This window comes from Amphibalanus amphitrite, unplaced genomic scaffold (assembly GCF_019059575.1).
Source record: "Amphibalanus amphitrite isolate SeventyFive unplaced genomic scaffold, NRLGWU_Aamphi_draft 000069F_arrow, whole genome shotgun sequence".
NCBI lineage: Eukaryota > Metazoa > Arthropoda > Thecostraca > Balanomorpha > Balanidae > Amphibalanus > Amphibalanus amphitrite.
Window position 1 is genome coordinate 332,225 of NW_024881565.1, and position 12,596 is coordinate 344,820.

General features: G+C 47.4%; 2 protein-coding genes across 4 annotated transcripts; one reads left to right on the forward strand and one right to left on the reverse strand.

Moving 5' to 3' along the window:
- Window positions 1–39: 39 nt before the first annotated feature.
- On the reverse strand, window positions 40–2,696 carry LOC122378994 (dynein intermediate chain 2, ciliary-like). Its single transcript, XM_043360785.1, has one exon. The coding sequence runs from the start codon at window positions 2,528–2,530 to the stop codon at window positions 413–415; it is 2,118 nt and encodes a 705-aa protein (XP_043216720.1). The 5' UTR covers window positions 2,531–2,696; the 3' UTR covers window positions 40–412.
- A 273-nt stretch (window positions 2,697–2,969) lies between these two features.
- On the forward strand, window positions 2,970–10,603 carry LOC122378995 (tafazzin-like). Of its 3 annotated transcripts, none has more exons than XM_043360786.1 (4): window positions 2,970–3,021; window positions 3,859–3,987; window positions 4,445–4,593; window positions 9,780–10,552. In XM_043360786.1, exons 3-4 carry the CDS (start codon window positions 4,447–4,449, stop codon window positions 10,176–10,178), a joined length of 546 nt encoding a protein of 181 aa, XP_043216721.1. In that variant the 5' UTR covers window positions 2,970–3,021; window positions 3,859–3,987; window positions 4,445–4,446; the 3' UTR covers window positions 10,179–10,552. The 3 variants fall into 3 exon arrangements, with proteins under 3 accessions (XP_043216721.1, XP_043216722.1, XP_043216723.1); XM_043360787.1 differs by having other exon boundaries at window positions 3,019–3,316; XM_043360788.1 differs by lacking the exon at window positions 2,970–3,021 and adding an exon at window positions 3,031–3,316 and having other exon boundaries at window positions 4,445–4,592; window positions 9,775–10,603.
- The last annotated feature ends 1,993 nt before the right edge of the window (window positions 10,604–12,596 follow it).

Below are 12,596 nucleotides of genomic sequence, written 5' to 3' on the forward strand. Positions count from 1 at the left end.
CGAAAATAGCACTTTCGAGTAATCTCCAATATACAATCATGTGCTGTAAAAATATGCATTGTGACATTTTGAGGCACGTTCAACCTCAAAACACTAGGTTAAAATTAAACATGGCTAGTGTCTCTCCCAGACTACTAAAAAGAACGAGCTAACCAAATCCGCATAAATGACGCTGGTTGACGCTTCACTGTCATTTGAAACAAGGTTCCACATGGGTAAGCCCAGCCAACTTCGCTCTCCATACTCACTGATGTAAGCGCATGGAATGCCCAACGTAAGTGCAGAACAACATCACCGCTGGTTTGCCAAGGAGCTGGCCTGCCCTTCCAAACAAAATTATTTCCCTATGAAAATTGTTCACAAGCGGCACCGCTGAACATCCGCCGTACGACACCACCTAAGGACTTCCCTGTTACGCGGCTGGCTCTCTGACTATGCTTAGCAGCTTCTCAATCTTCTCCTGCTCTATCTCGAAGAGCCGCTTGGCGTCAGCATTCTTGGCCTCCTTGGGCTTTTTGCGCAGGTTAGGTGATAGTTTGAGCGAGGTGACGTTCCCACGTTCGTCTCCGACCAGGACGATTGGGTGTGCCAGACTGAACGAGACCCGCGTCATGCGCGTTTTCTTCATGTCGATGACGGCCTGGCAGCAGATAGGACGGTACTTGTCGATATCCAGGTCGAAGATGTGGATGCGGCCGTCTATGGTGGAGGCGGCGAACACGGTGGACGAGTAGGGCGCCCAGGCCACGTCGCCCACCGGCGCTGCCAGGTCGAACACGAATAGTGGCGAGCTCACATCCTGCTGCCAGATCTTCACGGTCCAGTCGGCACTGCACGTGGCGAAGATGCCTGTGTGGTAGAAGTTCCAGCTGATGCTGTAGATGCTCTGCATGTGGGCAGAAAAGGCTGACAGGAAGCTGGACGAGTAGGTGGTGGAGCACCTGTAGACATTGCCCTCCTCGGTGCCCACCAGGAAGACGGACGGGTCGGTGCGGTGGAAGGCGAATGTGGAGCCGCAGCCGCGCACCGGGATCACGGTGCCGTCGGGACCCTCGTTCTTCACCTCCGGCATGCCCAGCGAGGTGACCTCGGTCAGACGCAGCTCCGACTGGACCAGCTGCCAGTTGATGACGCGCCCGTCGGCCGATACCGAATAAAAGTTGTGGTTGCCGTCCATGTTATCCGGTCCCCAGCGCACCTTGTTGACGCTGTCCGCGTGCCGGCCCTTGACGGTCTTGCTGAGACAGACGGGCTCCCGTCCCTGTGTCTGGAGACTCAGCACGCTCACAGTGCCGTTGTACATGCCGATACAGACCAGGTGCGGGTACGTTTGGTGAATGTCCACGCACATAACACCGGAACTGGTCGACAGGTGGTACTCCGGGTATGTCGGGTTCTTCAGGCTGTACAAGCACACCTGGCCATAACTCTGACCCAGAAAATTGTATGATCCAAACGTAGCAGCGAACAAATCGCTATACGTTTCACTCCAACATATGTCCGTCACGGCCAGCTTTTTGACTGGATCAAAACTGAACCGCCAGAGGGGGAGAACTGTGCCTTCTTTCTCCTTGAACTCGTCCGATGCATCTTCATAGTACTTGAAGTCTTGAGCTATCTCGTCATATGTGTTCTGGTTCACGATGCGCTCCACCGTCCGACTTTGCCTACTGACTTTTATTATCTCTTGTTCATCCTTGCGCTCGAGGCTGACGTGAACCGGCTTGGGTGCCGGAGGTTTCGGGTGTGCCTTACCCTGCGCCTGGAGCTTTTCCTGCTGTTGCTGCTCGAAGTTCGACTGGTATGTGTCATAAATGCTCCATGCATTCACGTTTGATGACAGTGTCGATCTCGGCGGAGGCTGTGTCTCTACAGCAGCTTCCTTCAACATTTGGTTCATTGTTTGAGATGCACGCTCACAGAAATTAAATGCGTTTGGGAGCTTCTTTTTCGGTGGTCCAGGCATGCCCTCAGCATTGTCAGCTCCATCTTCTGCAGGCTTTTCAGCCTCACCAGCTTCTTCACTCTGGTCTACATTTACTGCTTCAGCATCATCTGAAGTTGCTTTAGGTTCGCCGGCCCCTTGAATTTCGCCATCCCCTTCACGGGATTCATCATTTGCATTTTGTTCATCCGCACCGTCTTCATTGGCCCCGCCGGGCGGTGGTGCATTAGCTGCATCCATCCTAATTTGGCACTGAGCCTCAGGGCTGTTGACGTCCAGTAGATAGCCTTTTTGGGTGAACAATATGAGAGTTCCCTCGTCGCATGGCTTTGAGACGAATTTTAGCGCATTGTTGCTGAATTGCACTTGGTTCTTGGGTGCCTGAGGATTTACTGCAGTCAGAACTCGCGTAAACTCTTCCTTCAGTTCTTCTGGGGTGAGCTGAAGCTGATTTGCCGGTTTGATTGTTGTTTTAGATTTGCCACCAAATTCGTTGATCTGCGAAGGCGCAGCTATCGATGATCTGCGACCTCTCGCATCCGGATTTGTGTTCGGGTCCATTATGCCGACTCTTGACTGCTTCATGTTTATCGGTTCACGGGAAAACGACGACTTACAATTTATATGTTCGATTTTTACCTCTCCGACCAAATTTATTTTAAGAATGACCCTAACGTACACACTTCCTACCCCTTTCAAACATCACCGCAACAGAATGACAAATTTGCATCACTTGTAAATGCAGACATCAGCTGATGAGCGGAATTTAGTTGTCATGGAAACAAGCTACCAGATCTATGCCCGTAGGAAAAATTATTTTTCACTGAGTAAAAGTATTTTATTGTATTTTATTTCATTGTATTTTATTACCAGTGTTTGAAAACGAACAGTGAAAAAATGGATGAATTATTTCAATCATGCCTGAAAAATGATCTTTATTAACTGGAAGACTTATAGAATAGAGTGTTTTCACTATTTTGATTCAAATACTTTCCCCTTTCATAAATTCCAAGAACCGGGCTTTTGAATACATTACTGACGCAGCTAAGCCATTTAGTGACGCTTTATTCTCGAGGGTTTGTATTTTTGTTATTTATGATGTTTACATATCTCTCGGGTGGTCGTGGTCTTTGTTTTCCTGTAATTTTTCATTATTTTGTTCATGAGTTTTTGTATACCTTGATTTCGTCCTAGCCATCGCATCCGGCATTTTTTTATCGGCATTTTTTGCCCTGAAACAAGTTAAAATGCTTCATAAAGAAGCTATCCCAGCATGGCCATTTGCTATCATGAAATCTCACCCGTGGCTATGGAAACTTAGAAAAAGCTGCATTGTTCCACCTGTTGGAGTACTGTCAAAAATATTTTTTGGTAAGTGCCCCTAGATGTTGCCTTGGTAAGGATGTAAGTAAATACAACTTGATAGGAAAATGTGCTCTTCTTTCCTTGTTATGTTTCTTATTTGCTCCCTTCTTGTCAGAGGTGGAGATGTCGGGGGATCGGGGAGGGGGTCAGGACCCCCCCCCCTGAAAACAAATTACTGCTATGTAAGTCAATGGTACTGCATCCAGCCTGCCTCCATCTGCCCGGCCTGGATCCCCGTGACATTTTGACAGATCTCCACCCATGCTTCTTGTTCAACCCCTCAGCTGCTGCTTGTTTGCTATAATGCAAATAGCCTATGTGGTTAGAGCCAAAGGTCACAAATTTGATGTTGAGTTTATGTGCAAATTACATGAAAATTCGAATTGACCACTTAGGCTAACAGCTATTAGTGAAAAACTGCATAGTTCAGCCTTTTTCCAAAAAGTGCTTAATTTTCAATACTTATGTTGCATGCCGTACTTGGTAGATTTTATGAGACATGTGGATGCAGATATTAATTTTTATGAATGCTTGCCTTATATTTTCAGAATACTTAAGCCGAAGCCAGGTATTTAACCGAGAGGCACTTTTGGAACTGGTAGGAAACAGAGCTGATGGCCAGGGCCTGGTCACTGTCTCCAATCACTACTCATGCCTGGATGAGCCTGTTCTGAATGGTGAGCTGTCACGCTATACCTGACCAAGTAACATGTGTCATATGTGGATTTGCTCTTGTTTTGCACAGTGTGGTTTGGCAGAAATAACTAGACAAATTTTGTTGCAGCATATCTTTGTCCATTGCACTTCTTGTGGACTTTTGCATTGGGTGTGACTAAGGCTTTGAGATGCCAGATTAAGTTAGGCTAGGTCAGCTTTGGTTATGTCTTTATTCAATTTGTTCTGTTTGATTAAATAGCTATACAAATATTTGTAATAGAATCATTATGCAGGTGATGAGGTGGCTTATGAAGACAGTGTAGTTTAGTGTAGATACCAAAACACTTCAATGAATTACGTGTAAAATGGATCTCCTTGAATTCACCCAAGATGTGAAGCTCTCTTTAAAATTTGTCAAGTAAACATGGCCTTTCTTTCCCACCTGTTTTCTATGCTCACACCTCTGGTCTTGGCCAGGAATGCTGAACTGGAGACACCTACTGAGTCCTGACGTGATGCGGTGGTCGCCGGCGGCGCACGACATCTGCTTTACTCGTCCGTTCCATTGCTGGTTCTTCACATCAGGAAAATGTGTTCCTATCGTTCGCGGAGAAGGTGTTTATCAGGTATGTTTCACTAAAGTAAACTAGCTGCTCTAGAACATGATATGTGAGACAAGTAGTGAGATGTTAGTCATAAATGACAAAGGTACAGGGTGACACAAAAAAAAACGGTCATCACCAAAATTCGAATAACTTCGGAAGTTTTATTCAGATCATCACCAAACTTCGGCCACTTAAGGTCACACCTATGTAGCAGACATCCACCAAGTTTCAAGTCTTCACTACGAATACTTTTAGTACAGTGTGTGTTTTACGGACGCTCCACAATGTGCTCCAGGTGAGCGCCCCGGCGCTGCAGGGCGTAGGCACACCTGCATCCGGCGGGCAAAGTTGTCGATAACCCGATAAGAATAACGTTTCAGGGGTAGCACACCCCCTGAGCACTGTCTCCAGAGGCCATTGCACTCTGTAAAGTGCACAGCCATCGGGTTATCGACAACTTTGCCCGCCGGATGCAAGTGTGCCTACGCCCTGCAGCGCCGTGGCGCTCACCTGGAGCACATTGTGGAGCGTCAGTAAAACACACACTGTACTAAAAGTATTCGTAATGAAGACTTGAAACTTGGTGGATGTATGCTACATAGGTGTGACCTTAAGTGGCCGAAGTTTGGTGATGATCTGAATAAAACTTCCGAAGTTATGCGAAATTTGGTGATGACCGTTTTTTTGTGTCACCCTGTATTATTTTTACCTTTGGCCGGGCTCAGCTTTCGAGTAACTTTTTTTTTTAATTTAGCTTGAGCCTCGAATGTTTGAATGGACGGATTGACAGAGCCGAAGCTTACGCTAAGCAGAGCTTGTTGCGTAGACCCCGACCCCTACCGTCCGATCGCGCAATTCCGGGTAACGGGAGAATTTAGATGCCAAAGTTTAACCCGCGCCCCGCTGAGCTATTCAGCCATACGCGCCCTGCTGGGGGGGGGGGCAGATTCTGCCCCCCCCCCCTGTCTAACTTCCGAACCGATGGTCGTTGAAAGACGGGGAAAACGGCAATCGAAAGCTCTCAACGAGGCGGATCTTAAGAGCCCAATTTTTTTTGCTTAAGTAGGTCAGAGGTCAGGTCAAGGTCAGGTCAAGGGTACAAAATGCAAGTTTCTACAGTATCGGACTTGCACCGTAGTTACCGAAGAATGGACTGAGACTGATTGTCCAAAACGTGTTCTTAGGCTACCATGACAATATTCGTTGCATACAATATCGTTCAAAGGTCAAGGTCAGGTCAGGTCAGGTCACCAACAACAAAATATAGAAAAGGGCATGTGCGACACATGTTTTATGGGTCAATTTATTCATAGTATTCAATAGGCACACTCAATTAGTGATATGGACCACCACTGGATGAATTTCAGGTCGAGGTCAGGTCAAGGTCAGGTCAAGTTAGGTCAAATTTTGAAGTTGGTTTTTAGGCCTAAAAAAGGTGTCTATCTGATGCAGTTTTTCACGGCGAATCGAATGATGCTATTTTTGTTTCCGTACGAGGTCTAGAACTTTCAAAAAATTCGTTAAAAAAATGTGTGTCGTGACGTCATAAAATTTTGAATAACTCCCACATTTTTTAACCGATTCTTCTAAAAATTGGTATGTGGGTGCATATAGACCATTTCTCCATATATTCCGGTTTTTCGATACACTCAAACTTTTGGATTTTATAATTATTTTCACAAAAAGTCAGGTTTTTTAGAAAAAAAAATTGGGCCAAATCCAAAATTTTCAAAAAACCGAGATAGCCATTTGATAGACAAAGTAGAATTACGTAACCTTTTTTACGTCTTGATTCCTTTAAAAATGAAGATGTTAGCGGCGTTTGAAATTTTGCCGTTTTTGAGGCGAAAATGGCGAACATGACGTCACTAAAACGTCATTTTCTCAAAAAATTCTAGACGGATTCGCTCAAATTTTCAGGGAACGTGTCAAATTGATGTATGATAAGGTACTGAAAGTTTGACGTCGCTGGCGTAACGCGTTTAGAAGTTATTGTTGAAAAACGGGAGGGGATAGATTCTGCCCCCCCCCCCCCAGCGCACAGTGGGCGATCCGGCCGGTGTAGCCTCGTGAAACCTATCGGCATTCATAACATCCATGTTTTTGAAGCTAGAACCACAATATTTAGGAGCAAGTTTCTTGAATATCCAATGAGCATATGTATTAAATAAGGACTATCTCTTATAGGATTTGTGCTCTGTAGCGAGCTTGCAATTTGCCTAATTGCTGCTCGAATAACGCATGAATACTTTTGAGGGTAGGTCGAAATTTATGACGATATGAGCTGGGTAGGACATTGAAATGGTGTGTACCTCCGTAGAAATTTGCTTCCAAACCATTTTTTTTATTCAAACGATTATGCCCTACCAACTCATACATATCATGAAACAGCGTAAATCTCGCCCGGCAAGGCCCCATTTCATAACGTGACCCAAGCAGCGGGTTTGGTTTTTGGTAACTAACTTCGCAAAAAATGGCCGCAGAACCACGATTTTGACATCGTCGTGTTCGCCTTGCTCAGGGGCGTCGAATGGTATACTTTTGTTCAGGTGAGGCCACCGTAAGGTCAACCTGACCTTGACCTCGAGTCAAGGTCAGGTCAGAGGTCTTCAAATCACGAAGTTGGTCGAAGGAGGTCATATCGCATATCATTCGATTCGGCAGGTCTTCCGGAGTCCATTGGTGACCTTGTCGACTCTCTAGCTCAATTTGATCGGGAGTTATTGACGAAAAACTCGTATGACCCTAGTGACGTCATAAATGACGTCATGCAAGGTCAACAATGCAAAAATGCAGCATCAGATCTTGCAAGGAGTGTTTGAAGTAACGATTCCATGTACTTGAGACAATTGAATATCATTCCTGGCGCCAAAATAACAGTTTTCATATTTCCCCATTGACTTATAGGTGAGGTCACGTGACCATCCTGACTTTATGTGACATTTAGGAAAAATCTGAGATATACAAGTTGTAAGACCTCTGAAGGAGAATAAGTCCTGCAAGTCTCACCTCCCTGCGAAAGTTACTCTGGCACTGAGAGCGTTGCAAGGTTGCGACATCTAAGGATCGTGCAGAGGTTCATTTATGACGTCATAGGTCAGTGACCTGACCTGACTTGAAAGTGCGGTTAGTGTCACAAGATCCAGCGTGCATCAAAGGTCAATTATGCCAGGTTGCAGCTCTCTATTGCCTGGGTGTTTTGAGCTATCGCGAAAACACCCTTTGGGGCATTTACCACTTGTGCTCAAGTGCACCAAGCCACGGCCAACCCTTAGAAGAAAAAAGTGTCTGGATGCCAGTGCTGCAAGTGGCTGCAAATTTTCACTGGCTCCCCTAATAGATAGTGTCTTAGTGCATGCGATACAGTATTATTTTCAGTTCATCCTCGTAAAACTTTTTTTGCTGGGCTTGGTTAATTCAGTGAACGTAATGTTCGGCGGTAGAAAAAATATAAAAATTTAACCTAATTATAAGACATTTTGAACTGATTTTATCTACTTGATTTCTATGGCGGAATCGTCTTAACATCTAAATTTCACTTTCCATACAAAATGGATGCTCAACACCTAGCAATTTCATCGTTCCGCAAAATATTCAAAGAACGTAAAAATCGGCTGTGATTATCCCCCTTATGAAGTGTTAAGGAACGCTGTCTTTAACGATACTTTTGTCTGCGAAAAAATGTCTCCTGAGCCATGCAAATGCACTAATTGTAATCTTTGATGAATTTTCTGTCGACCAGTGTACGTTGTTTTCCAATTTTCGGAAAAAAGTGTCTTTGAGGTTTCGCGAGGCTAGACCGGCCCGATCGCCTACCGTGCAGCGGGGCGCGGGTTAAAACCCTCGCCCGTATTGGTGTTTTTCCAGCCGCGAACGTATAAGGGGGGGGGTCCGGTGGACCCCCCCCCCTTGCCGTTTCGCCCCTGATCGAGCTAGAGCTTCGCGGAAAAAACGAGCGTGTTGCCCGTGACGAGAGGAAGCCGATGATACCCAATTTTAAGGTCCTAGGTCATTGGTTGACCTTGCAGGTCAGGTCAATGACCCCAAAGGCGGGAAAATCGGGACCTGTTAGAACGTCGTAAAGTGTGGCTGCTATGAGGTTTTTCGGGGTGCTGATCACGAATATCATGTTAGTTTTAATCACAGATGATGTCTTCATGTATTTAGGCCAGGTCAGGTCAGGTCAGGTCAACCAGTAAGGGTATTCGTGGTAGGTGGCAACCGCCTCTGACAGCTTCGTAACATGTTACGAAGGCACCAAAACTACTTCGTAAATGTTCATATGGTTGCTAAATTCGAATTCAGCTCCAAAAACTGGCCTAGAAACATGTAAAACTCGAAAAAGTGAACCGAGGTCATCAAAGGTCAATGACCTGACCTGACCTTCAGGTGACCTTGACACCCACCCTAATGCATTGGGGCAACACCATGTCACATGTTTGAACGCTTGAAACCACGAAAAGACTGCAAACGCGCGGCTAATGCGAGCCGACATACGCCGAATCGCAATTCCAGCCAAACATGGTCTCGAAAAGTAGGTCACAGGTCAAAGGTCACTTGGGTCAGGGTCATGAAATTTTCAAGGTAGGTGTGAAATTGATGAACGCGAGGGTACTGAAAGTTTCGTCGCGATCGGCCGCTTTTTACGCGAGTTATTCACGAAAAACCATGGGGGGGTCCGTTCGACCCCCCCCCCCCCCCCTATACGGGCGAGGGTTAACGTGCCCTTCAAAGCCGGACACGGCCTACCCCACTCAACTGACTTCAACTGGCTGCGGCTGCTCCCACCAACCGCAGACCATCCCCGTCAGGATTTTCAAATATCGAGCGCCGGAGCGACTCGAACCCGGGGCTCTCACCACCGGAAGTCCAGCGCTCTACCAACTGAGCTATGGGACAGGGAAACATACGTTAGGTAGAAGAAAAATGTCACTTTTGGTTCACGATGTAGCTATCTGCTTTAAGTAGTAAAGCGCAAATGCGAGTTGAAACTGAGACTGCTACGAATCAACTTGATCAATGGCAGTTACTTCTAGCAACAGCACATTGCGCCATTAATCAGGGATCGATCGGAATTCGAGGGGAAAGAATGCGTTCGCCGTTCGGTAGCACTGTCGGCGCCGCTAGTACGTCGATCGGACGGCATTGTGACTGAAATACAAATACCGTCTCCGTGACCCTGTGTGCACCGCTCTGTGTGTCGGCAGCGCGCCATGAACTTCCTGGTGGAGCGGCTGCGGCGCGGCGACTGGGTGCACCTATTCCCGGAGGGGCGCGTCAATACCGAACACGAGCACCTGCGGCTCAAGTGGGGCGTGGGCCGACTGGTGGCCGAGCCGGAGCGCACGCCCACCGTGCTGCCCTACTGGCACCTGGGCATGGACGCGGCGCTGCCCAACCGGCCGCCGTACGTGCCGCGGCCCGGACAGACCATCACCGTGCTGGTCGGCCGGCCGCTGACGCTGGCGGCAGAGGTGGCGCGGCTGCGGCGGCGCGGCGCCTCCAGCCGAGAGGCGCGCCGCACCGTCACCGAGCGCGTGCAGGACGAGCTGGAGCGGCTGCGCAGCCGGGCCGAGCAGCTGCACGCCGCCCGTCTGGCCAGCTGACGGCCGACACCCGGTGGGTGGTATAGGCGCGGTCAAACGGACACGCACAGTGCAAACTCAGACTCCCTCCCCGAATCGCAGTGTAATAGACATTTGTCGCGCGCTGAGCGATACCAGTCAACTAGAAACTACAACTCAAGACAAGTTGGAGCTACAATGCAAGTAGGTCTGTGCCAGTAGTCTTATTTTAATATTAAAGTTTAGAATAGTTGTGTGCTACTCTCATCTGAGCTACAGGATCACAGGTGATTACATGATTCCGGTTGCAGATACCAGGCAGATTTTTTTTACGAGCATCGCGGTACTGTTCATGCCGTATTGAAAAGGTGAGTTAACATTGTAAGCTGCAATAGATGGCATGATCTTGTCTTGTATTACACTGTTTAAACATATTAAGTCGGAAATGAATGGAATGATCAATGGCAGAATTCACGCGATATTTCGAAAAGAATGTAGGTATGGGTTCTTACGGACATGACAAGACGGGAGGCGGAGCATGAGGAAATTTACCGTTTCCAAAGCTATTTTGCGAGCAAGACATGTCATTTAACCATTCACAGCATTATTGGCAACTTTCTCTAATCTCTGTCAAGGAAGTTGTTAACTCTTCAATACGAATTTCGAGTTTCCGCAGCAAGTAATGTGATCGTACGCCGAAAATGGGAAAATGGTCCATCGATCCATCATGAAGTGTGAACTTTGCAAGCAAGTTCCATCCGAACCTATGGGCACTGGCGGATCCAGGGGGGGGGCCACCGGGGCCATGGCCCCCCCCCCCAAAAGCCTGAAAGGGGGGGCCAACATATCTTTTGGCCCCCCCCCCCAAAACGCTTGGAGAAAAATTAATGTGAGAAGGTTGCGTAGTAGATACCTACTAGAATCAGCAGCGTGATTCAATAGCGTAGAGAAAGTCAGGGGCGCGGGAACTACTTTCAGACTGGGGGAGCACACCATAATAGAGATCAACCTAGGGTCCCCCCAAATCTAGTTTTCTCACCGGTTTTAGGCCACTTATTTTTCATCCCTTGGCTTTTTCAACAAAAAAAAGAAACAGTTGCAAAAAAGGACGGTAATCCGTCTGAAAGTTGTGGGGGCACCGCCCCCACTGGCGGATCCAGGGGGGCCACCGGGGCCATGGCCCCCCAAAAGCCTGAAAGAGGGGGCCAACATATCTTTTGGCCCCCCAAAACGCTCGAAGAAAAATTAATGTGAGAAGGTTGTGTAGTAGATACTTACTAGAATCAGCAGCGTGATTCAATAGCGTAGAGAAACCCAGGGGCGCGGGAACTACTTTTAGACGGGGGGGGGGGAGGTCACACCATGATAGAGATCAACCTAGGATCCCCCAAATATAGTTTTCTCGACGGTTTTAGGCCGCTTATTTTTCATCCCTTGGCTTTTTCAACAAAAAAAGAAAACATTTGCAAAAAGGAGCGGTATTCTGTCTGAAAGTTGTGGGGGCACCGCCCCCACTGGCGGATTCAAGGGGGCCACCGGGGCCATGGGCCCAAAAAGCCTGAAAGAGGGGGCCAACATATCTTTTGGCCCCCCAAAACGCTCGAAGAAAAATTAATGTGAGAAGGTTGTGTAGTAGATACTTACTAGAATCAGCAGCGTGATTCAATAGCGTAGAGAAACCCAGGGGCGCGGGAACTACTTTTAGACGGGGGGGGGGGGGGAGGTCACACCATGATAGAGATCAACCTAGGATCCCCCAAATATAGTTTTCTCGCCGGTTTTAGGCCGCTTATTTTTCATCCCTTGGCTTTTTCAACAAAAAAAGAAAACATTTGCAAAAAGGAGCGGTATTCTGTCTGAAAGTTGTGGGGGCACCGCCCGCACGGCCCCAGAGTTGGGGGGGGGGGCAAGCTGCCACCACTGCCCCCTCCCCCCGGTTCCCGCGCCTATGGAGAAACTACCGGGTTTACTTTACTAGCTTCCTTCATAAAGTGTCGTCATGTCTTATCGTCACCCGAGAAGGTCTTATTGCATAAATATCGATTGAGCTGTCAAGTTAACAAACTTGCTGTGGCAGCCTGACCTGACATGACCCGGCAACTTTTCATTCACGGAATATGCGCAATAAATTTTTTAGGAAAACTCACTGAGTTTTCGTTGAAAAAAATTGTTTTGTTTCGTAATTGCACAAGAAGCATATGAGGGACCTTTTTGTCCCTTCCTGCGAAACGGTAAAAGACTTATTTCGGTCACAGCTCAGGCCAATCTCTAAGGGTCAGTCGGGTCACTTATTTCTTAAAAGGGTCCTTACGGCATCCAAGGACCAATTCCGGCTTTTGAGTGCGCCACATCAGCATTTGATGCTACGACAGATGTCGAAATCTGAATATATGTTACAGGCCGTATGAAAATTCGGTCCGTTTGCAAACGGCCTGGCCCAGTCAGGCCATATGAAACTAC